The following is a 26,123-nucleotide window of genomic DNA, read 5'->3' on the forward strand; positions in this document are numbered from 1 at the left end:
GAAGAGATAGCCTAGTGTGAATAGCCTAGTGTGGATGGAGGCTGTTAGCCACAACAACTGTGCCTTATAGGCTAACCTCAGCCAGCCAAAACAAACACCTTGTCCCCCTGGCGTTAGGACACACTGTTCATCAATGTTTGGGACTAGTTGCAACAAGCTAATTGAGCTAATGCTAGCGTTAGGCCAGCGTTTCTCAACTGGTGGGTAGCGTCGCGGGGCCGTTTTGATTGGGTCGCGGACATTGACATTGACTTTTTTTTTTTTTTTTCATTTGTTAAATTCAGATTATTGAAACTGGATTAGCCTGACCAGTTTTACTTGTTTAACAAGCTGAAGCATATGCTCTGCCTGTAATTCAAGAGAAGTCTGCCTTTTCATTTCATATTTAATTTTAGTTCAATTCAGATGATTGAAACTGGATTAGCATGGCCCCAGTTTAATTAAAAGTTATGACCAGTTTAACTAAAAAGCATATAGCCTGCCTGTGATTCAAGAAAAGTCTGCCTTTTATTTCATATTTCATACAGTTCAAATAAGACTTTCTGACCATGACCAGTTTGACTTGTTTAAATTTAAAAACATACAGTATAGGCCTGTAATTCAAGTCTGCCTTATTTCAATTGGTTTTTAGCCCTAGTTGCACTTCTGTTGCACTTTTTTGTTCATTTGACAGTGCATGAAGGCATTGTGTATTAAATAAATGCGCTATTTTTTGTGCAATAAATTTGAGTGGTTTAAAAAAAAATCTGAAATGTGGGTCGCGACTTCATGACAAGGAAAATAGTGGGTCCTGAGGCTACACCAGTTGAGAACCACTGCGTTAGGCGTTAGTTAGCATGCTACCCAAGCAGCTTCTCTGGCTGACTGGACACATGACAACCGATCAGCAACTCTGTAACAAAACTAAAAGGGTAACATTACTTTGGTGACCAGGGACTATTATCAGTACATTTGACTTCTTACACTAACATAATGGAAGATAGCCTACATTAGTTACTGGCTGATTAGATGCAGCCATTGATAGCTTTTCACTTGTGTGTTTGCAGCTCTGGTAAGCCTGCTAGTTTTGTAAACAGTTGTTGTCGCAACCATAAACATGAATGACACTACAAGGAATACTACTTCTCTGGAGGTTATCATGTCCTATTTTCCTTGAGACAGTTGGAGACATTTACAATACATGGTAATTATTGATGCTGTAGTTTGCAGGTAATGTAGTTTTAGATTGCAGAGATTGGGCCAGCCTTTTGTGTCTCTCTAGTAGGCTACAACCAGTCTGACTTCCCCACCTACCAAGTACTTCTACTCCAAAGTCCTTTTACTCACATAGGCACCCCCATAACTACTTAGTCCCCCTAGGTCCATGGGCAGGGACTTTGGAAGCCAGGCGGTGCATGGCGAGGACAGCAAGCACAATTACATTTTCGTTAGGAAATGTAGACATTCTAGTTACTATTGTTATTAGTGGGCGCTTAATGATAGGATGATCGGATCACAGACCAGGTAGATTGTCAATCAACTCGCTTTATTTAATCAAACACAAGGGACACCTACAGTACATGTGGTGTTTTCAAAGCAATGTAAATCAATATTTCTTGTTTGGTGGGGGGCGGGTCCTTTGCGGGCAGCGGGAGCGGGGGTGGGCGTCCCCGCAGGTGCTACATGCGTGCAGGAAATTACATTTGGGATATGTGCACACGTTTTCATTGAAATATCTGCAAAGGGAGTCGGGGGAATGGGCATGCACCTGGGAGGACCCGCTGGTGTCGGGCGCTGTTGGAGAAAAATATAAGTTCCATTGGCATTTCCCAATAAGCTATTTGCATACACATAATTAATGCTATGAGTCATTAGTCCCTTTGCATTGGCCCATGACATTTCACCCCATTTCACCCATAGCAGGGACTGCTCCAATTGCTGAAACCTTGGACAGTGCATCAAGTCCCATAACAATTGATAACAGTCTCTCAGTCAGACAGGCAGCCCTGTAGGCTCCAAGTCAAGTCATCACCCCCTCCTCTCTGCCTTTTCCTCCTCCTCTTCTTTTTACAGTATAAAGCGTATGTCAAATTGTGACATCGCGGCTGAATATTTGACTCTGTATGACATATCAGAATTGTGTACATTGAGGTTCAGCCCTCTGTCAATATACATATATTGCAGAGAATATTGTATTAAATATACTTTTATGTTAAACAGTCCTGGACTCAAGGCTTCAATTAATTTGGTATTAGATAAGCTGTGATATACATTTACATATACATTTAGCGGAAAGAATAGATTTTATTCTCTATCAATTGGCGTGTCACGAACAGGATATCTATGACAGAGCGGGTAAGTCTGAATTAATTTCATAATTCATTACTGAGCTGTCATCTGATATTTAAAAGAATCTGAAATATTTGCATGTTGTGGGTTTATCAAAAGGCTTTTGTGATATGGATCTATAAATACTGTAGGTCCAGCAACAGGTCCAAGGAAGCAGGACCAAGTTGATGCTTTTGAACAAATGGGTCTTTTTCATTATGGATCTCCTTTTAAATGAGGTCCAGCAACAGGTCCAAGCAAACAGGACCTAGTTGAGGCTTTTGTGAAACAGGTCCAGCAACAGGTCCGATAGCAGGACTTAGTTGAGGCTATTAAGAGGACATAACAAGTCCAGCAACAGGTCCAAACGCAGGACCAAGTTGATGCTTTTGTAAGATCCCCCATAACCTGCCACTCACTCGGCGGGGTGTAGCCCCATGGCGCGCTGGCTAGGATCGGCCAGAGATATTGAGCACCGAGCGAGACTGGGAAGCAATCATAGTTGTATAGCAATATGGTTGATAAGTTTTTTGAGATTCCCACAATGTGTAACAAGCATGTAACAAACAAACAACCAAAAATAAGCAGCTGTTTCATTGTAAAACAACACAATTTCTTAAGAAGCCTATTTTAAAGGAGCAAAAATTGAAGGAAGTTTGCAAAAAGTGTATTTTAGCCAATCCCAAAATACAGAATCAATTGTCCATCGAACAAATTGATCTGTCACCAAATTTGTAAATTCCAGATACCCCACACACGGACGGAACTGGTCAACAGGAGAACAACCGTCCCTCTGTCACCACCCCACATCGACTAAAAGGTAAGGTGTTGTAAATTACTTTACACACACACGGACACCTCAAGATCACAAGTAAGTGATAAACAAAAACAGTAGCTGTCTCTCTCTCTCTCAATGAAGTAAGCTATTTTAATACCCTTGGTGCGTAATGCAAGACTGAAATATAAAGTGTTTTGAATGTGAATAAATGAGACATTTATATAAAATGGGACATTCACAGTAAACTAGTTAAATCAGTGCTTTGCTTAAGCAACAAAGTGGAGTGTTTTACGAGAGAGAGACAAATGCGTACACCAGCAGTGTTGACAATTTTCATAGAGCACAGCCCCAAAAAGACAATTGAGATAAGCAGCTCTCTCCCTCTTTTCCTGTCTCATACTGTAAAAATGGTTTGATTCCCTCTCTGAGACCTGTAAAAATGAGTGATAATAGGTCGGAGAGTGGGCAGCCAGAACCTTGGAAACTACGAAAAGCGGAACGTCTGCGGGCGAGAGACATTCTTAGACAGCATGAAAAGAAAAACATGCCCCCCATACCACCTGGCTCATGTGCTGACATAGTACGTTTAAAACTAGGAGAAAAGTATGTGATACCTTTCATGCATGATCTTAATAAAGGTACTAGAGGCCTCTGGCCTGTAGGAGGATCTTTTGATAAAGATAAGATTGGATACATGCAAATTGCAGCCAGACAGTCACCCAATCTCCAATGGTCAGAGTCTTATGTGACAGAATGCATAAGAGGTTGGAAGCATGTTGCTGATAGGCATCATCAGCTCCCCCAAGGCAACGCAACGAGAGTGCCTTGCTCTGACATGGACAAAAATAAGGCTCCCATGCCAGATATGACAAAAATTTACTCTGAGAAAAGGGATTCAGACCAAATTGACCCTAAACATGCGATACAGTCTAACCTTGATGAAGAACAAATTCACACTAGCAGCACAGAGTCACTCACTGATAAACCTGACCATCCTCATCTAATTGCCCCCAAGATAATGTGTGATAATACAGCCATTCTCAAACCATGGACCCCCCAGGAAGCACGAAGCATGCTTAAGTACAGTCCAGATCCTTTAAAAAGACCCATTGCTTTCCATAGCTGGCTAGCTCAAATGATAAGTTTGTATGACTGCTTGATTCCGGATGTGAGACAATTGTTGTCACTGGCTTACAATCTGGAGTGGAAAAGTGTACACAAAAATTTCTCGTTTCCAGTGGGAGATGGGAATGAAAATTGGATAGCAGCAACAACAGGAGAAAATTATTCCAGGGATGATTGGATAAGAGAAATATGTCTGGAATCGATCAAAAGGTCAGCCAGAGACTCAGTAGATTATAGTAAAGTCATTTCCTGTACACAAGGTCTGAAGGAAGACACTTTTCATTTCATACAGCGGTTTCAAATGACGTGGGACAATTCTGTTGGAGTGGATCAGCAAAATTTGTTAGCTGTACAAATACTCATGAATTGTTTACGTCCCGAGATTGCAACTGCCTACAAGATATCTGAAAAAGATTGGCACACAGCAGATTTTGATCAGACTATAGCAGCTCTGTCGGACTTATGTAGGGACGGGATATTTGACACAAAAGGCGAACAAAGTGTTTTAAATATGGCCAAGCAGATACCTGTGAACATACAAACAGACCCAAATCATTTGCCAGATCAGATGGTTCAGCATTCTATATCAGCTGACCACATGCCAGTACGCATTGACAATTCAGGAAGTTCCCCATACAAGTACACCATGCATGTGCCTCGAAACCACACTCGTTATAAAGGCTACGATAAATGCAACTACTGCAGAAAAAGAGGACATTACGCGAACAAATGCCGATATAAAAAACGGGAGCAGCGAGTGGACAAACAGCCATCTTTTTGATTCAATTGGCTCAAGTAGCAACACGATGGTCATTCTTCCCCTTATCAATGTGTTTTGGAACATAGCAGGCTGAAATAATTTGTTTATGTTCCCTTGGAACAGTCAGTCTTCCAACAAGGTTAAGCATAGCCAAAACATTAGCCAAAACATTAGCCTGGCGAAAACAATTTGGAAGACAATGCCAAGCTAGACTATGGCGACACCTCCAGGCTGATTGTGTTAACACACCCTGAGAGAGCAAAGTGATTGAATGAAATTTTTGTTTGTTATGAATCAATAGAGTGAAGTAAGCTCTGCATTATTTAAAGTGCAGTAAGCAATTTTGAATCAACCAATTAATAATAAATAGACTGTTGATTATTATTTTGAATAAATCATAATAGAATGTGTTGTGAAGGGTAAGAGTTTCCTGTGTGTGATAATCTGAATCTGAAGTATTTTCTTAAACAGAAAAATGCACATTTATCAACCACCAATTGGGTGGATGAGAAATAAAATTAAGTGGGCATACCAACATTTAACTTTTGGTTTGATTTACACATAGCAAAATTTACACTTAAGTACGCGGGAGATGTTTTCAAAAGTATCTATAAATAAGTCAATGGCCTCTGAGGACGAGATTACACTTGAGTTTGCGTTTAGAGTATTGTTGTTTTGCCTCAGTCTGGGGACTGACCCACCCCAATAAGCTAGCTCTTAAAGCAGTTTTTTTTGGGAATTCATCCAGCCCACTCAAGACAAGTCCACGATATCTGTAAACTTGAAAGGCAGACTCAAGGAGCCATCTTGTGTATGAGGTTCATTGCAAACAAATTATAAAGTAAACAATTGAATATGTACTCACAGAGTATCTCAAAACATTATCTGCCGTATGTACGTACTTGTTGTACTAATAACTTGTAATGAAGTTATTTTGTCTAAAATACAGGCACATTGTGAAATATAATGTTTATATTTGCAGGTTGTACGTCACAGGACACCAGCATAAATCTGTACTTTGAGTACTTTGATCCACAGTTCAAGAGGTCTACTTGACCTAGTTTTTTGTAGAATAAAGAAAATTCTTTCTATTTTCAATATTAAATAAAAATGAAGTGTTTTAAAGTATCATTTTAAGAAAAATCAGTTATATGATACTGTGATTATGTTTTAATGAATATGATTAATCAATGTTATGAATGTTTTGCATTTTAGAAAGTTTCAGTTCCTATTCCAAACAAACCAATATTAAAGTAAACTAGAAATAGAATTTTATTCTAATAAAATAGTTCCCAAAAAGAAATTAAACCACTGCATGGAGTTGGGCTATTAAATAGTTTAATAACAACAATAACAACAGCACCAGGAACAAACAAATAAATGAATGAACTAGAGTCATCACATAAGATGAGAAATATTGTTGTTGTTGTGAATACTTTGAAAATATTGTTCCTGTTGTGAATACTTTGAAAATATTTTACTTAAAGACATGATTCCTTTTACAGGAAGGTTTGAATAAAGTGAAACTGGAAAATATATATATACATACATGTACCGGTATATAAGAAGTTTCTTTTACAATAGTGGAAAAGATTTAAGTGTGATTTGGAACACACTGAATATTAAGTTCAATGCATTATATAATGATATTAAATAGACTATTTGCATTGAACCATATAGAGTTAAGATTAGTAGGCCCACTCCTATATATTATAGCCGCAGTGGTGATGTAATTTTGTCATTATATCACTAAAATCTGTTTTCTCTTTCCAATAGATAATGGAGATGCTGTGATATGAGCTGAGACTGCGCTGGACTGCATATTGATCAAAAATTCTGTGTTTTTTCAAGTGTTTAATGTTTCCTATGTTTTCAAAAAAAACCCTGCCCAGCCCTGGCCCACAATTAAGTACAGATACAAGCATTAGATTGAATAGTGAACTTACATTTTGTAATTATTATTGTTATAGTTGATGAACATAACAATTGGGTGGATTGTTGGAGAAAAATATAAGTTCCATTGGCATTTCCCAATAAGCTATTTGCATACACATAATTAATGCTATGAGTCATTAGTCCCTTTGCATTGGCCCATGACATTTCACCCCATTTCACCCATAGCAGGGACTGCTCCAATTGCTGAAACCTTGGACAGTGCATCAAGTCCCATAACAATTGATAACAGTCTCTCAGTCAGACAGGCAGCCCTGTAGGCTCCAAGTCAAGTCATCACCCCCTCCTCTCTGCCTTTTCCTCCTCCTCTTCTTTTTACAGTATAAAGCGTATGTCAAATTGTGACATCGCGGCTGAATATTTGACTCTGTATGACATATCAGAATTGTGTACATTGAGGTTCAGCCCTCTGTCAATATACATATATTGCAGAGAATATTGTATTAAATATACTTTTATGTTAAACAGTCCTGGACTCAAGGCTTCAATTAATTTGGTATTAGATAAGCTGTGATATACATTTACATATACATTTAGCGGAAAGAATAGATTTTATTCTCTATCAGGCGCCCAGGAGGGGGCGGGGGTGGGGGCGGCGCCGGACTGAAAGGCCACCTTTGGGCAGAATTGTGCAGAGTGCCCCGGTTCGCCGCACGAGTAGCAGGTGTTCGCCGGCCGCCCGCTAACCAGCGACGTGAAGATCTGCATGTCCATAATGGACCAGTTAAGCCGCGTATTAGCCCGGGTGATCATCAGGGCGGCTTTAGCGGAGAATGCTTTATGATACTGGTAGAATAATTTACCGTGGTTGGAGTAGAGGTCCACTATTAGCGCTATATATAAATCTAGCTCGTAGCGGCGCTCTGGGTACACCTCACAGATCACGTCGCGGTAGACGCCAAACGTGTTCAGGAAGTCACATAGGGAGAGGTCTTTGGACAGGCGGGGGTCGGACGACTTTAAATAGACAGGGCCATCTGGGTCACCCGAGACCTTCCTTTTGCACTCGGGGGATGGCAGGAGTATGCTAACTAAATTGATGTCTCTGCCCTTCAAAATCTGGGATCTCAACCTGGGAGACACATCGGCACAGGGAGAAACAAAAGGCATACCAAATGAGATGGCGGGCGTGGCGGACGCCAGGGTGTTCATCTGGGCGGGTTGGGCGGTGGTGAGGAGCACGTCGGCTTGCTGCGTGGGCGGGGGCGGGATCGGCTGCTGCGCCGGCTGGGCTGCGGCGAACGTGGGGGGAAAGGGGGGGGGGGGGTTTCCAGGGCCCTCAGACGAGCATCTACTGATCTGCTAGCCTCTAGCAGGGACAGCAGAATGGCTCTTGACGACCCCTGTCGGCTCGGCGGAGCTGCGAATGGTGCCGTTTCCGCTTCCGGGGCGGCGGCCTGGAGGTCAGTGCGACCAGGAAGGACATGGCGTCTCGCGGTGGCCCCGCGGCCTGTATTTCCCCGGCGTCTCCCCGCTCTCGGAGCGGCTGCCTCTGCTGATCTTCGTCCGCGGCCTCTCGCACGTCCACGCCGAGCGGCCTCCCCCTCTGGCACGCTCGCACGCGTTCTTGGGCGACCGGGCGCACGCGGCACTTCGTCATCTGCTCTCCTTTCAAGGGCCGTCGCAGTGGCGCGCCCCGTGCCACGGGAACGCGCGCCGGGCCTTTTCATCGTGGCTGCGTTGGCGGCCTGTGGTCCGGCCGCTTCGCCAACGTCTTCATCAGACGTCTCGGAAAGCAAGAACGCACCGTGGCCGATCTGGAACGGGGTCTCGTTGGCTGAGCTGCTGTCGCTGTCCATGGACTGCTCTGGCTCGGAGCTCGACATGCCGGGAATGGAGTGGGAAGCGTTGAGGAATATGCGGGGAATATCTGCGTTGGATTTCCACGGGTAGAGAAGGCTTGAGGGTGCTGATTCGGTCTCCAGATATGGTGCAAAACAACGCTTCGGAGGACGGCTCAGGGGAGATGGACTGCCGTGAAGCTGCTGCTGCTATGATCGGCCAGAGAGAGAGAGGTGACGTAGAACCCTTGCTATATATATGAGAATTAACTGACGTCATATCTGACGTCGTTACAGACGTCATACTAAGACTTTGACTGACCACGTCATACTAGGACTTGACTGACATCATCAAAGTTGCCCATCCATGGTTACGGCATGACAATATTTGTTCGGCCCCCGGCAACAATCTGGGTTTCTCATGTGGCCCCCCATGAAAAATAGTTGCCCACCCCTGGTCTAATCCTACTGTAGACTTGGACTATGTGTATTCTATTCTTTTTAGCAATTGATCATATTTCTTGCATGTTCACTATTCAGAGTAAAGACAGAGAGAGAGCATGAGGAGGCTGACAGTGCAGGGAGAGCAGCTGGCATGGGGGTGAAGACTGAATAATTACATCACAGCAGTAATCCTAATGTTAATTTAAATTGAGATATCCCTCTAAATCTACCCTAAAAAAGGGGCAAAAAAAAATCGCATCCCTTCCCTTCTCACTCCTAACTTTGGCTGAAACTTGGCAGCCCTGTGAATGATACTGGCAATGTTAAAGACACTGACCATGACAGTAGGCTGTAACTGAGTCATTGTCATTGAGAAGTGCAAGTATGGCCATGTTGTCAGATTATTTTAAGTATACGGTGATGGGTGAGGGGCTGGTGCAGTCGTTGGTGTGTAGAGTGTGTACAGGAAAGGGCTCGGCATAGCCCTGGGGGCTCCGGTGTTGACTGTGAAGCTGTCTCACCCTCTGATCCAGCAGGCTGAGGCAGGACGTCCTGCGTCTGTGGGAGCTGTAGGGGTCTGTGGGGTCTGACAGGTCCTGACACAACGAGCACACCCAGTCCCACCTGAAGAGGGGAGGGACACAGAAAATCAACTCAAACACAATGAAACTCTATGATCCCTGGGAGGAGACTGCAGTCATTGGTAACTGCAGCAGAAATTTAGATACTGTCAGGAGGAGAGGTAACACACGCCATGTTGGAGGTGGTCAGCTCTGTGAACAGCTGACTGTGTTTCTGTCGTTTCAACAGACGGTTCATTTTCAAGGACATTATGTTTTCGGTGCTGTTTGTTTGTTTGTTTATTTGGATCTCTTTTAGCCCAATTGGACTATTCTTCAAAGAGTCCATAGCATAACATGTAATACTAGGGTTGTGCGATGTCACCAAAATATCCATCGTGATTGTTTTACAGTGAAACATCGTTTTGAACGATGGCATCGTCATTGATGCCATCCGCCGCTGCAATGCACGTTAAAAGCAGGATAGCTGAGCTCTTCATGAGACCGACAGGCAGGCTACTACTGCACAGAGCCAGGCCACTCAAGCAGTAGCAGCAGCGGCAGCTACTGCTGTAACAGCTAGCTGCTGCTGTTGCTGTATTTCTCTCTCAACTCTCTCTCATTAGGTTCAAAAGCCCACGCGAATCTAACGTTATATCCGCCAGTAATTCTGTCAGTTTTCTGCCAGCTAGTTAAATTCAACACACACACGCACACGTTGTTGGTCAGGATCTGTAACGTTAACGTTTGTTTTGCGCCGTTCAATATTGCTAGTGTTGTATCAACTTCAACTTTCACTTTGGAAACAGGCGAGTTAAATTCACAGTTGAAGACTTGTACTCACTTTGGGTTGAAAACAGGAAAGAACGTGACGTTTCTTCTTTGTCTTAAAAGTGTTCACAACAAAAGAACTGACTTCTCATGCGCGGGGGATGCCCCGGCGACATTAAACAAGCGCACCCAGTGCAGAGAAGCACTAGAGCGGAGGAGGGGGAGGGGAGGCTTCTCTGAGTCTGAACTGGGGGCGCTCGTTTAATGCCGCCGGCGCATCCCCCACGCGTCACGGTAAGTGGACTTGGTATTTTTTATTATTAAAACGGCACAAATTTATTTCGAACATAATTAATCACTATGATCCGATGTAGAAGGCTCAGAGGTTGATGGGGGGTCGGCCAATCACGATGGTCGATGCCCGCGGGGCAGGCTCAGAACGTGAGAAAGCAACATTATTAAATAATTTAGAGCAGTGAAACACGCAGTGTAATTAACCGTGAACTCTCTCTCACACACGTAGGTCTACACACACAATCAGACAGACTCTTGCTGCACTCTCTATACTATAGCCTACATGGAGTAAAGAAACGCTTCAATGAGGTAGCCTATGTGCTCTCAAAACAAACATTTTGGAAGGATTATTAGCTGTAATTATTATTTGAAGTGTCCATCTAATGCCACCGCAGATTTTCTGTTGTGGACTCGACTGTGATCTATTTGTCAACTTTACTGCAACGTGAGTAGGCTACATGACCGGCTGCGAGCGCATGAGGTAATTAAAAAAAGGCAAGCCGTCTGCGCACCTGCTGCACTACTACTATGCTTAATTAATTGAAGAAAGACCGACATGAAAGCAGCCGCGCAACTCATCGCAGTACGACTGTTGTCGCGCACAGCAGCATGTGAGTGTCTGTGTGTGTGAGAGAGAGGGGGGGGAGAGAGACAGAGTTATTAGCTACTTTTCACACATTGGAAGCTCTGCTGTGCTCCTCCTGAGTCCGGAGACATATTACATTAAATTGGCCGTTGCGGGCTGCTGCGTTGGGCTGGGTTCGGAATTTTCCGATATTTTAACGGGCTGGGCGGGGCGGGCTGGCTCCAATGACGGGTTGGGTTGGGGCGGGCCTTAAAAAACCCTGACCCGCGCATCACTATCATTTAGGTTAGGTCCTATAAGGATGACTGGACCATAGAGGACAGTGTACTCTAAAACTTGACGTGATGTCATTAGGTCCTTTAACTCATTCTCTGCCAGGGTCATTTCGGTCTGTGTGCTCCCAGTGCCAGGATTTTGAGCATATTTCCTGATCTTCCAGGACCCACAGAATATTCTGTGCTAGGAATAAAATTACACAACATATCTCACAATAAAGCAGAGACTCTCTTCTTACCCCTTGTAAAAAACTGAAACTCGACCATGTTTCCTTGTTTAGTTACAAGCAGTGGCAGTTAGCTTGTTTTCACTGAAAATGCCCTCCTTTGTAACAGAAATAGGAGAAAAAGAGGTTTTTAGTGAACGACACCGTTTCAAGCAGAACTCTCTTTTGAGCCTTTTATTTTTTGCCTCAGTGACACATCAGACATATACAGTATTTGTTTTCCCAAATAAATAAATAAAAAATAAAAAATAAGAGAATGTATTTTACAGTTGCCATGTGGATTTTTAGCTTAGCTTGATAAAAGCATAAACAAATGGAACGAACACACTCTCACACTCTCTCTCTCTCTCTCTCACACACACACACACACACACACACAGGAATAACGAGTGCTGTAACGTTACCTGCTGTCACGTTACCTCTCATAACTAACGTTAGCACAGAAGATCACACAATAGCTACGTTAGTGCTGTAAACTTCGAAATGTTTATGTGACACATGTTTCGCCTTGGTTGCTGGGGACGGGTGTGTGACGCGGTTTGACGCGTTTGACGTATCCATGTGATTCCCTCTCCCTTGAGTGTGACAGAGCTGGCAAGAGGAAACGTGAAGCGAGTCATGCCGGCGGCATAAGTTATAAACAATGCGTGACAATTATACTCGAATGTTGTGTGTGTGATCATTTCATCTCAAACGCGATACAAAAAATAGGCTACTTTTTACCATCGTCATCGCTCCAAGTGGCACCCATTTCTCCTCCTCCGATTCATCCGTGTCAGAACGCTGTGAAGGGGAGCCTTCGTAGCAACAACAAAAACGCCAGCGTCTTCCTCGCCATCGTCGCCATCCGAGAACTCTGGATCGGACTCTGTTTCGACCACAGGCTCCACCCATAAATACTAAACTAGCGGGTTCCTGTTATCAGTTTGACCTGAAACAATGTCACAGGCTGGGAAAGTGTCTGATGTAATGTAAACACCCAAAACATGAAAGTACGTCCGAGTACGTCTTTGGCACAGAACGCCATTGTTAAAAGTACGTCCGGGTACGTCTTTAGCAGAGAATGAGTTAATGTCTGTGACACCATTCTTTGTAATTTTTACCAATCTTTTATTGAAAGTCTTTTAACTTTTTCATTTATTTGCTGGTTCAACGTGTTGTCTGTGAAGGACAGGAATAGCCTAAACGCTATAGTCAAGGTCTGCTCCAGGATTATTGGAGTCCAGCAGAATAACCTGTGCTCCATCTGGGAGAAACGTGTGGTACAGAAGGCAAAAAAGATCATCAGACAATCTAGCCACATTTTGTCCAGTGAATTTGCTCTGATGCCCTCAGGCCGGCGCTACTATGCGCCCCCTAGGAGAACTAACCGGTACTCCAAGTCTTTCTTCCCTTCAGCTGTCAGGCTCTTAAACACAGACAGTAGTCATTTTAAATGAATGCCTTCACTTATATGAGTGCACAACAGGCTGTACGTATCCTGCCTGTGACGAACAGGTTAGGCTCGTTCATACTGTAGATATATATCTTTTATTTCTTATACATGTTCTCATGTCTTTACATATAGAAATATATGTATACTTTTTATTTCTTGTTCATGTTTATATGAGGCTGATCTGTTATCTCTGACATTATTTGTTTGTTTATGTTATGTCATGCTGTTACATTACGTCCTGTCATGTCTGAAGTTTGTAGCTCACTGTGAGCTTTTGAAGGTGTTGGGTAGGCTGTGAAACTGAATTGCCCTTCTGGGATAAATAAAAGTTGTCTGAATCTGAATCTGAATAAGGATGACGGGACCATAGAGGACAGTGTACTCTAAACTTGACGTGATGTCATTTAGGTCCTATAAGGATGACTGGACCATAGAGGACAGTGTACTCTAAACTTGACGTGATGTCATTAGGTCCTATAAGGATGACTGGACCATAGAGGACAGTGTACTCTAAACTTGACGTGATGTCATTAGGTCCTATAAGGATGACTGGACCATAGAGGACAGTGTACTCTAAACTTGACGTGATGTCATTTAGGTCCTATAAGGATGACTGGACCATAGAGGACAGTGTACTCTAAACTTGACGTGATGTCATTAGGTCCTATAAGGATGACTGGACCATAGAGGACAGTGTACTCTAAACTTGACGTGATGTCATTAGGTCCTATAAGGATGACTGGACCATAGAGGACAGTGTACTCTAAACTTGACGTGATGTCATTAGGTCCTATAAGGATGACTGGACCATAGAGGACAGTGTACTCTAAACTTGACGTGATGTCATTAGGTCCTATAAGGATGACTGGACCATAGAGGACAGTGTACTCTAAACTTGACGTGATGTCATTAGGTCCTATAAGGATGACTGGACCATAGAGGACAGTGTACTCTAAACTTGACGTGATGTCATTAGGTCCTATAAGGATGACTGGACCATAGAGGACAGTGTACTCTAAACTTGACGTGATGTCATTAGGTCCTATAAGGATGACTGGACCATAGAGGACAGTGTACTCTAAACTTGACGTGATGTCATTAGGTCCTATAAGGATGACTGGACCATAGAGGACAGTGTACTCTAAACTTGATGTGATGTCATTAGGTCCTATAAGGATGACTGGACCATAGAGGACAGTGTACTCTAAACTTGATGTGATGTCATTAGGTCCTATAAGGATGACTGGACCATAGAAGCGCTTCACTCGTGTGCACATTTGAACACAAGGATCCAAGAGCCATTTAACCATTTATTGAGTGAGGCGAATGGATGATTTTTCTGTCAATATTTTGCCAAACATACAATAACTACGAATAATAATAACAAAGTACATTAGTTAGCTTACTTACATCAATACATCCAATAAGGAGGAATGTTTCAAGTCTTCATCAGGATCCTATCTATAGTCAACATACTGTAGGTAAACACAGGATAGCAAATATACAACGACTTTCTCCTTTAAATGTAGACAGCTTGCATTAATTACAGTTTTCAACTTTATCTCACAGGTAAGCAGTGTTCTAGCCAAGTTACCATATCTCGAGTCCAAGTCGATTCCCCAGTGTTCAAGTCACCTTAGAAGAGTCAGAGGCAAGTCTGAATCAAGTCCCCATTACCTGAGTCTGAGTTACTGAACATGAGCGTGAATCCACATAGGTGGAACACACGTGCCTGTCACAACAACAATGTCACAGTATTAATATAGCTATCAATATCCTATGACAAATTATTATGGCCTATTGCAAAAACGAGAGGGGGGGGGGTGTCTATCAATTAACAAATCCGAGTCCTCGTCTACAACTTCCCAGTCCGAATGCATGAATGATCGAATCCAAGTCCTAGTCATCAGTGCTCAAGTCCAAGTCAATACAAAACAAAATAATACATCATGAACTGTTAGGAAGTCAGATACACACAGGATGCATACCATCTAGACATAGCTCACACATAAGTCAAGTTTCAAGTGAAGTTCGTTTATGATTATTGTAAAGCTCTGAGTGGTCGGTTAACTAGAAAAGCGCTATATAAATGAAGTCCATTTACCATTTACCGTAAATTCCGGACTATAAGGCGCACCGGTCTATAAGCCGCACCTTCAAAGTTGACTATTTTTTTCTTATATAAGCCGCACCGGACTATAAGCCGCGGGTGTTTTAATGGTATTTTTTGTTTTTTTTACAGTGCACACAGTGTCCGCGGTGTGGTGAAAAGAGGGCAAGAGAGGAAATTAAAACAGAAGTGGATTTATAGTTAGAAAGAGTGCTAAAGAAGAGAGAATTCCGTTTTTTATTTTTTTATTTTAGTTACTCACAGTACTATTGACCAGTCCAACTCAAAAGATATTCGGCAGTTTCACTTTGAGCTCTTGTTCCGCCGCTGTCCATCAATGGTTATGACGAGTCTCGCTGGGTACAGTACGCCAAAGCGATATCCATTGACTCGATGATGCTGTTGTATGTTGCGCGTTTCTGTTGCACCAACGCGGAGAGGTCCTGCCGGACGAAAAAGCGCGTACCCTCCCAGGTGAGGGGCTTCTTCCCCGCAGCCTGGAGGATGAGTTGACGGTCGGGCCAGCGGAGTAGGCAGATGAAGATGGCCCTCGGTGGCAGGCCGGGGTCTGGACGTGGCCGAGGCGCCCGGTGTGCCCTGTCCACCTCTGGTGGTTTCTCGCCTTCCTTCAGGTCCAGGATGTAACACAGGATTTTGCCACGAAAGCGTCCATGTCACCAATCTCAGCTCCCTCTTTTACATTGATCAGGCGAATGTTATTTCTTTTACTCCTGCTGATTAAGTCATCAACCTGCGTGTGCAGGGTTTCGATTTTGCATTTTATCCATTTTCGGACTCACTGTGTTGTTTTTGTCCTACAGTGCGCTGATGCGCTTTTCCGCATTATAAACTCTGTTCACGGTTGCCTTAGTTTCTTTAGTGAGTGAGTGGATGGACTTCTGCACGTTTTCAAACTTGTTTTCAAGCTGCTCAAAACCTCTGAGCGATGTCGGACTTAATCGATAGTGTTTCACGGAGTAAAAGTTTAGCCCAAGCCGTGTATCTCCAGCCTCCAGCAGGTGAGTCATTTCCTCATTCATGGCGTGATTGCTTCGTCTTTTTCTTTCTGCTTACCTGTGTTGTGTTATGTTATGTTATGTTATGTTGTTAAAAGAGGGCAAGAGAGGAAATTAAAACAGAAGTGGATTTATAGTTAGAAAGAGTGCTAAAAAAGAGAGATTTTTTTTTTTTTTTTTTTTAAATCCATAGATAAGCCGCACCGTTATATAAGCCGCAGGGGCCAAAAAAGGCCAAAAAACGGGAAAAAAGCCGCGGCTTATAGTCCGGAATTTACGGTATTTATATATTCTAATTCACAAGCATGTCTCGGACGACTCTACAGATAATTGTCTAGCTAGATCTAACCAAACAAAATCAATAAACAAAATTTAACTAACTTATATGAAAAGAAACAACAAAGAAAATATTTGTCTCTTCACTTTTACTCTAATACATTTCCTAAATAAAATGTATACTTTTACTCCATTATATTCCGCGTAAGCATCTTCGTTACTACAAAATAAAATCTCAAGAAATTTTCCCTATTCTCTCAAGTACCTCCACGTACACCTAGGTGTATGCATACCCAAGTTTGGGAACCACTGTTCTACTACATCAGTTTAAGCCTGAAGAGCAGAATGTTCATTCAATGTAGGCTATTATTTTTTCCATCCCGAGAGGCTCTTAGCCTACCGGAGTGTCTCCTTGCCAATCCAGGAGGCTTGGCAATACTATTTGGACCGTTTGATTTGTGGCTATGTGAACACAAACGAACCAAGGCACAAGTGCAACAATTTTATCAATTAAGTACTTGAATCGGAACAAAGCAAACGACCTACAGGTGTGAATACACCCTTAGTCAGAATCAAATTGACATGACGTATCACTATAGTCCTACCTCATGGTTCCATTTTAGCAACAGCTTATTTTTTGGAACTTGAGCACAAAATTAGGTTATTTGTAAAAAAAAATCCTTTGAGAACAGTGTGGCTAATTAACATGGTCAGGGCACGATGAGTCTATTTTGGACTTAACCAATTCATTGCAGCCTCTGTGATTTGAAAATAGCAGAAGTTCAGATTATGATTTTCAAAAATTATTATTCAGATGGTTTTTCTGGCTCTACTGCACAGCACTCTGCAGTGTGTGGTGTATAGGAGACCTCTACTCCATTTTCCATATTCGGATGAGGGACTCCCACTGGTGTCATTCGTTTTTCTTTCTGTCTTCTGTATGTAAACCATGCAATGACCGCAGCTTTTTTCAACTGAAGAGTGCCGGCTAAAGTTTTGTATTCATCAGCAGATGGCATTGGACATTTTAAGAAATGGTTTTCCAGTATCTCTTTCTCTCCTACTTCAAGCATTCTTCTCATCCGCCCCCTCTTCCTGCCATTCTTGTCCAAATTGGTTGGACTGCCAGAGTTTGAGTCTGCCTCCTCCAGCCACTTGCTCAGCAGCAGCTTAAGTTCGCACATTCCGTTGAAGCTAAGCTTGCACGCCTCAAACCTGCGGATGTTTTCCTGGCTAATGACGTTTCCAGACAGGGTGTCCAAAGCCAAGGCCACATCCTTCTGCGTAAAGCCCAGTTCAAGCCGCCGCTGCTTGAACTGCTTGGCGAACTGCTCCAGGGCAGCCGATTGTTCCCCGCCCCAGTCCTGGAACCACCGCGGCGCTCCTCGTCCTCTTGCTGCCCGTTGTGGGTGCGGCTGCTCCGGTCGGTGGTGGAGGGGGGCGCCCCCTGGTGGTCGGTGTTGGAGGGGGTCAGCCCCTGGTGGTCGGTGTTCCAAGGGGGCAGCCCACCAAGGTGGTGCATCAGGCCTGTCATGTGTCCTGTGTCCCCTTGCAAGTACTCGTGGTGCATGGTTTTCTGCACCTGTCTGTAGGTAATTCCCCGATGCACTCTGTGGTTGTGCGTCTGTCACTTCTCTGTAGAGATTGGAGAGGTTTGTCTGTAGATTAAGCTTGCCACGGTATGGACATTTTCCCTTGGTTAAAACCCTCCAGAGTCGGCAATATCATATTTGATAGCAAAAATGTTACATGAATGTTATATTGAATATGTCTGGAATGCTATGTCTGATTCACTTAACTCTTTATTTTCCCTCTGCAAGCTAAGGGCTGCATGGTTAGTAGGAGGGCTCTGGTGTGATTGCAGAAGCTTTGTGATCCAGCCTGGAACCACAGTCCTTTTCAAGACTAGTAACTTATTGTTTCAGAAGCTTTGTGATCCAGCCTGGAACCACTGTCCTTTTCAAGACTAGTAACTTATTGTTTCAGAAGCTTTGTGATCCAGCCTGGAACCACAGTCCTTTTCAAGACTAGTAACTTATTGTTTCAGAAGCTTTGTGATCCAGCCTGGAACCACTGTCCTTTTCAAGACTAATAACTTATTGTTTCAGAAGCTTTGTGATCCAGCCTGGAACCACTGTCCTTTTCAAGACTAGTAACTTATTGTTTCAGAAGCTTTGTGATCCAGCCTGGAACTGCAGTGTCCTTTTCAAGACTAATAACTTATTGTTTCAGAAGCTTTGTGATCCAGCCTGGAACTGCAGTGTCCTTTTCAAGACTAGTAACTTATTGTTTCAGAAGCTTTGTGATCCAGCCTGGAACCACTGTCCTTTTCAAGACTAATAACTTGTTTCAGAAGCTTTGTGATCCAGCCTGGAACTGCAGTGTCCTTTTCAAGACTAATAACTTATTGTTTCAGAAGCTTTGTGATCCAGCCTGGAACTGCAGTGTCCTTTTCAAGACTAATAACTTATTGTTTCAGAAGCTTTGTGATCCAGCCTGGAACTGCAGTGTCCTTTTCAAGACTAATAACTTATTGTTTCAGAAGCTTTGTGATCCAGCCTGGAACTGCAGTGTCCTTTTCAAGACTAATAACTTATTGTTTCAGAAGCTTTGTGATCCAGCCTGGAACTGCAGTGTCCTTTTCAAGACTAGTAACTTATTGTTTCAGAAGCTTTGTGATCCAGCCTGGAACTGCAGTGTCCTTTTCAAGACTAATAACTTATTGTTTCAGAAGCTTTGTGATCCAGCCTGGAACCACTGTCCTTTTCAAGACTAATAACTTATTGTTTCAGAAGCTTTGTGATCCAGCCTGGAACTGCAGTGTCCTTTTCAAGACTAATAACTTATTGTTTCAGAAGCTTTGTGATCCAGCCTGGAACCACTGTCATTTTCAAGACTAGTAACTTATTGTTTCAGAAGCTTTGTGATCTAGCCTGGAACCACTGTCCTTTTCAAGACTAATAACTTGTTTAAGAAGCTTTGTGATCCAGCCTGGAACCACTGTCCTTTTCAAGACTAATAACTTATTGTTTCAGAAGCTTTGTGATCCAGCCTGGAACCACTGTCCTTTTCAAGACTAGTAACTTATTGTTTCAGAAGCTTTGTGATCCAGCCTGGAACTGCAGTGTCCTTTTCAAGACTAATAACTTATTGTTTCAGAAGCTTTGTGATCCAGCCTGGAACTGCAGTGTCCTTTTCAAGACTAGTAACTTATTGTTTCAGAAGCTTTGTGATCCAGCCTGGAACCACTGTCCTTTTCAAGACTAATAACTTGTTTCAGAAGCTTTGTGATCCAGCCTGGAACTGCAGTGTCCTTTTCAAGACTAATAACTTATTGTTTCAGAAGCTTTGTGATCCAGCCTGGAACTGCAGTGTCCTTTTCAAGACTAATAACTTATTGTTTCAGAAGCTTTGTGATCCAGCCTGGAACCACTGTCCTTTTCAAGACTAGTAACTTATTGTTTCAGAAGCTTTGTGATCCAGCCTGGAACCACAGTCCTTTTCAAGACTAGTAACTTATTGTTTCAGAAGCTTTGTGATCCAGCCTGGAACCACTGTCCTTTTCAAGACTAATAACTTATTGTTTCAGAAGCTTTGTGATCCAGCCTGGAACCACTGTCCTTTTCAAGACTAATAACTTATTGTTTCAGAAGCTTTGTGATCCAGCCTGGAACTGCAGTGTCCTTTTCAAGACTAATAACTTATTGTTTCAGAAGCTTTGTGATCCAGCCTGGAACCACTGTCATTTTCAAGACTAGTAACTTATTGTTTCAGAAGCTTTGTGATCCAGCCTGGAACTGCAGTGTCCTTTTCAAGACTAATAACTTATTGTTTCAGAAGCTTTGTGATCCAGCCTGGAACTGCAGTGTCTTTTTCAAGACTAATAACAATAAGTTTCAGAACTAGAGTTGCGCGATCTTGACCTCAGTCAGATCGTCCAATCGCCACCCTTTGACATCGTGTGTGTGTGTCAGTGGATGCTGATGATGGCAACTTGCAGACAGATGTGTGGTGCAGCAGTGAGTGTGTGTTGTTCAGACTATTTGTCAGTGAATGGATGCTGCTGCTGCTGTATATTTGGACATGTTTCTGGTGTCCACGGTGAGCCTCGTTAGTAAGGTCTGATTGCAACCCTGTTTGTCGGCGCTTGCCCTTTGACCTGCGTCTCAGGCCACCTCTTTTCTTTTTTCACTCTCGTTCTCCACTGCCTCGCCTGCTCACCATCGGCTCAGAGTAACGTTGATAAGATAATATGTTAAACTGAACATGAGATGCAGTGATATTGTCGCACCAAAGCACATAGACACACATAGCCTACAGACTTTTAAAAGTGAGCCTCCCCCCACACAGCGACTTTCATCCCCGCAAACAAATCTCATGGCAGTTTAATATAGCAAACATGTAAAATATAACGCTATACTATAGCAAGACTGTGACTAGGGATGCAGCGGTTTCCAGTTTGAAAGCTGTTTCCCCAAAACAACGTGCCCAGGTCGCTTGCAGAGTGCAGCTTACCCCTCCCCCTTGCTGCATGCCTACCTAGACGCACAGTATAATGAGGAGCTGTGAGGAGCTGTCCCTGACTGTGTTTACAACCGTGTGTGTGATAAAGCAGGAGAACGCAAGGACCCCCCTGAACTTTCCCCCATCTAAAAAGACGACGTCGGCTGTATGGGAATATTTCAGCTATTGTAAAAACACAGATGGCCATAGCCTCAACGCGAGACTTATCAGAATGACTGATGAGTCCCGCGTTGAGGCTAGGATGGCCAGGGCTTAGATCTGCGTGAGCACCACCCGTCGTTATTTGTCAAATTCAAGGTACATTAAAACGTTGTCTTGCTTCAACATACATCGCATCTACATAAACCATTTCCACCCGCAGGTTTGAGGAATAGCTAACATAAACGTCAGATAAATACTCTCTCTAGGCTAACGTTACCTACTGAGGCAGCTAACATGGCTAATTAGCTAGCTAACACCAGCTATCTTTCTCCTCTAACGTTAACGACACGTTAGTTGACTGGACGGGTGACGGCAGGGAGATTTGTAATTGGGGCTCGTTGCGGACATCAGAAACATGTTTGAATGCAGTAGGCTAGTAGCGTTTGTTAATGGTCTGGTCTGAACACACACTCTGCTCAGTCAAACTGCTGCTCTCAGGGAGCAGCCACACACGGGGGCGGGGTCAGGGAGCAGCCACACACGGGGGCGGGGTCAGGGAGCAGCCACACACGGGGGGCGGGGGCGATCGAGATCAGCGAGGGAAAATCAATGGTGATTTCAGCCATTGAGTCGGCAATATATGATCCGATCACCAATCGGCACAACCCTACCTGGAACTACAGTGTCCTTTTCAAGACTAATAAAGGTAAAGTCAGGTAAAGGTAAAGTCCCACTGATTGTCACACAATGTGTGAAATTTGTTCTCCGCATTTGACCCATCCCCTGGGGGAGCGGTGAGCGGCAGCGTGCGCCGCGCTCGGGAATCATATGGTGATTTAACCCCCCAATTCCAACCCTTTGATGCTGAGTGCCAAGCAGGGAGGCAATGGGTCTCATACACGACTCTCATAGGCCCGGACCTATTAATAACAAAACAAAAACAAAAAAAGCCCGGCCCCGGCCCGTATTGGCCGGGCCCGAGGGGCCCGCAAGGGTCACGTCAAGTCTATTCGTATAGCCCTAATTCACAAGCATGTCCCAGAGGGCTTAACAGAAATATGTCTAGCTAATTGTAGCTGACACAACAGTAGCAAATTACAGTAGTAATGATAACACATTGAACAATTGATAGAGAAATATAGAAAATATAGAAATATAGGATAGAGCAGAGGAGAGAGCAGGAGAAGGGAGGGGGGAGGGAGAGCGGGGGGATGTGGGGGAGGAGAGAGCAGGGAGAGGGAGGAGGTGGGGAGGGAATATGAAATGTGGAGAGAACAGGGAGAGGAGGGCTAGCTGACACAACAGTAGCAAATTACAGTAGTAATAATAACACATTGAACAATCATATGATAGAGAAATATAGAAAATATGGAAATATAGGATAGCATGGGTGCCATGCTTTAGGGTAGAATGGGTGCCATGCTTTAGAATAGTGGCGGAATAGTGGGAGAGGATAGAATGGGTGCCATGCTTTGGGGTAGAATGGGTGCCATGCTTTAGAATAGTGGGTGGGGAGGGAATGGGGAATGTTGGGGAGGAGAGGAGGTGGGTACCCTCGGGCTTGCAGCTCTCTACTCTGGGTGTAGAGCTACAGAGAGTAAGTAGTTGGCTATGTGACAACAAGTTGTCCCTGCATCTAGGAAAATCTGAATGTATTGTTTTTGGATCGAAGTATAAACTAAGGAATTAACAGTTTTTCTGTAGAATGTAATGGTGTCATGTTACAAGATAAGGGTTGTGTAACGTATCTGGGAAGTCAACTGGATCAGCGTATGACGAGTGAAGCCCTGGCCCTCTGTCACTGGGAAAATGTATTCAAAGACAAAGTATTTAGCGTAGGTTCCTGGACAAGAAGACAATGAGGATGTTAGCTATGTCCTTAATTCAATGTCACTATGACTACACCTGTTTATCCTGGTACAGTAGCATAACAAAAAAAATCTCAAGACAGGCTTCAAAAAGCCCAAAATAAATTAATGAGGGTCATCCTTGACCTCAGCCCAAGAACACACATTAGTCCATCTCATTTTATAGATTTGAATTGGCTCCCCGTAGTAGAAAGCAACAGAGTACAACAGTTGAAACTTATCATGGTTTATAAAATATGACATGGCCTTTGTCCTAATCACTTCACCAAGTACTTCCAGTATGTTCTTGACATCCATCGCCGGAACACAAGAGCCAGTGTAGCAGATTTGAAACTGCCCAATTTGAAGAGCAAAGTAGGAAGAAGTTAATTTCTCTATACAGGGGAGAGGAGTGGAATAAGATCCCAAATGAAATTAAGTCTGCTAATTCTCTGAAAAACCGTCTGAAGAATACTTAAATTAGAGCAAATTAGAGTAACATGTGAGTCTACCGGTATTATGGTATGTTGGTTTATGTCTCTTGTTCCTTTTATTCTTGATTGAACTGTACTGTCTAGCTGATGTTTTTATGTAATTGTCATGTCATGTCATGTTTTTATAAGACCAGGGACCATGATGGAAACAAGTCACTGCACAAAAAAACCTACTTTCCGGGACTTTGCACAACTGCAAAGAGTTCCACTTTGCAGGTCTTTGTGGCAAACATCCAAGGGATGATATGAAAAGTGTTAACACTAGTGTAACACTTTTCGATAGATAGTTTGATGTTTGTTTGATGTGTGTTGATGTTTGTTGATGTTTGATGCCTGAGAAGACTGAAACAATTTATTTGTGTTGATATTTTTGTTGCATCCATAGCGCATAGTTTTTGGTTCCATTTCCATTCCGCCTAGTAGTGCCCTAATTTTATTTTGCATTATTCATTCAATGAATAGTACATATTTCATTGCACGGTTTTCAATTTCAATATGTACTATTTTGCAGGTTTGCAATTTGCACTATATTACATTTATTACATGCAAGTATAATGATGCCAGAAATAAATATGCTGCTACATGCTCTAAACTTTAAAGTTCATTAAAAGATTATTTTTGAGTGAATTATCATCTTAATTATTTATTTTTAGTTGGCACATGCTTAAAACAACTTGAAGCTAAATTTAGACCCGATGATAGCTAAATCAGAGCGATTAAGTAATTGTGCGATAAGCTGCAATTTATGATCCGATTAGTCGTTAAAATAATCGGTGACTAGTCGACTATCAAAATAATCGTTTGTGGCAGCCCTAATATATATAATGTATATGTATGTATGTATGTATTTGTATGTATGTATTGAGAAATCTGGTAATAGTAATTTCATTGTTTTACTTGAGATGCCTGAATTATTTCATGTTGCAGGCAGAGGCACTTTATTTTGAAACTCCAAGAAGGAAGGGGCGGCTTTAGCTCAGGAGGTAGAGCGGGTCGGCCAATGACGCAAGGGTTGGCGGTTCGATCCCCGCTCCCTCCAAGCTGCTGTCGTTGTGTCCTTGGGCAAGACACTTAACCCTCCTTGCTCCCGATGGTGTGTAGGCACCCTGCGTGGTAGCCTGCCGCCATTGGTGTATGAATGGGTGAATGTAGACTATCTACTGATTGTAAAGCGCTTTGGATAAAAGCGCTATATAAATGCAGGCCATTTACCATTTACCAAGTATCTGCCCTATGCAGGGAAGTAGCTTAACTACAAAAATAGTGTGTTGCAAACAAATGGACTGAAAAGTCTGCTGTTTATCTCCCTTTCTGCTGCAGCATGTTGGAGAAATAAATGTTCAGTTTGAACAACACCCGTTCTGGTCATTATAGAATAAGATGATCACTTCCACTAGACAACACTGTATTTACGTAGGCTAAGTTACATATTTGCGGTAGTGGGAGGAATCTCGCACATGTAGCCTACTGATGTCCAGCATGATGACTGGTGACCGAGGGAAACGTGAGTTAATTTACTGCATTGCATGTAGTTAACAAGGAGATCCCACACACTTTCTTTCAAGGGGCAACACCATGGCCAGTTCAAAACAGGGAATGCCAAACTGGCCGTGTGGAGAGTTAATTTTAGAAGGGGCATTACCAAACTGCGGGGCACTGTTTGACCGTGGTATTCCTGCTCTGGATGATGCCCTATATGCGACACTTGGTGCCCTACGCTCAGCGCGTTGTGCGTGTTTAGGGATCTTAGGGATGTCGGCAACTAGTCGGTTAAACGCTTAAACACCCACTCCCTCACTCCTCGGCCTTTAGAAATATATATGTTGGTCTCGACCTAGTTTCAAGATGAAGACCAGCTCATATCATATCGCAATAGGCATCAGCTCCTAGCCTAAGACAAGTGTAATCCTAGTGTGACGTCAAGCGTAATCCTAGTGTGACGTCCGCTGTGACGTGTGACTCATCACCCCATCCTCAACAGCCAATCAGCTCCTCAACTTGCCAATATGACGTCGGTAATGTCGTCAATGCCGAGGCTATGACGTGGCAGTACTTATAGCCATGCTCAGCGTGTCATCGTCCTCTTTCCCTGATCCTTCTCCTCCATGGTCGCTGTACCTGAGCTGATCGCATCCCATCCTCTGAAGCTGTGTTTCGCCCCACCCACCTCCCCAGTCCACCACCAATGTCTTGACTCCTGAAGAATCCCCTACGGGGGGGGGGTTTCTCTATCCTAGTCCGAGCAGATGCCCTCCTCTCTCACCTCAAGAAGAGAGGCATCTTACCACGGAGTCATTACACCAAAGAACTAGTTGCCATGCTGCCATGCCATAGAATTAGTTGCCGGAATTAGTTGCCATGCCATTTCATGCCATAGATCTTATTGCCATGCCATTCGTGAATACAGCTTGCTTGTTAA

At 43.3% G+C, this 26,123-nt stretch overlaps 1 protein-coding gene across 1 annotated transcript in view; it reads right to left on the reverse strand.

The window, feature by feature from the left end:
• The window catches only part of LOC310788689 (transcription intermediary factor 1-alpha-like), a gene marked incomplete at its 3' end in the record, with an annotated part of 100,428 nt that overhangs the window by 11,460 nt on the left and 62,845 nt on the right, over nucleotides 1–26,123 (reverse strand). Inside the window, exon 14 of the mRNA XM_083650230.1 lies at nucleotides 9,670–9,772. Within this exon, the coding sequence (XP_083506356.1) occupies nucleotides 9,670–9,772 (103 nt within the window). The remainder of the gene's footprint in view (nucleotides 1–9,669; nucleotides 9,773–26,123) is intronic.

Source organism: Poromitra crassiceps (genome assembly GCF_964638095.1).
Source record: "Poromitra crassiceps genome assembly, chromosome: 1".
NCBI lineage: Eukaryota > Metazoa > Chordata > Actinopteri > Beryciformes > Melamphaidae > Poromitra > Poromitra crassiceps.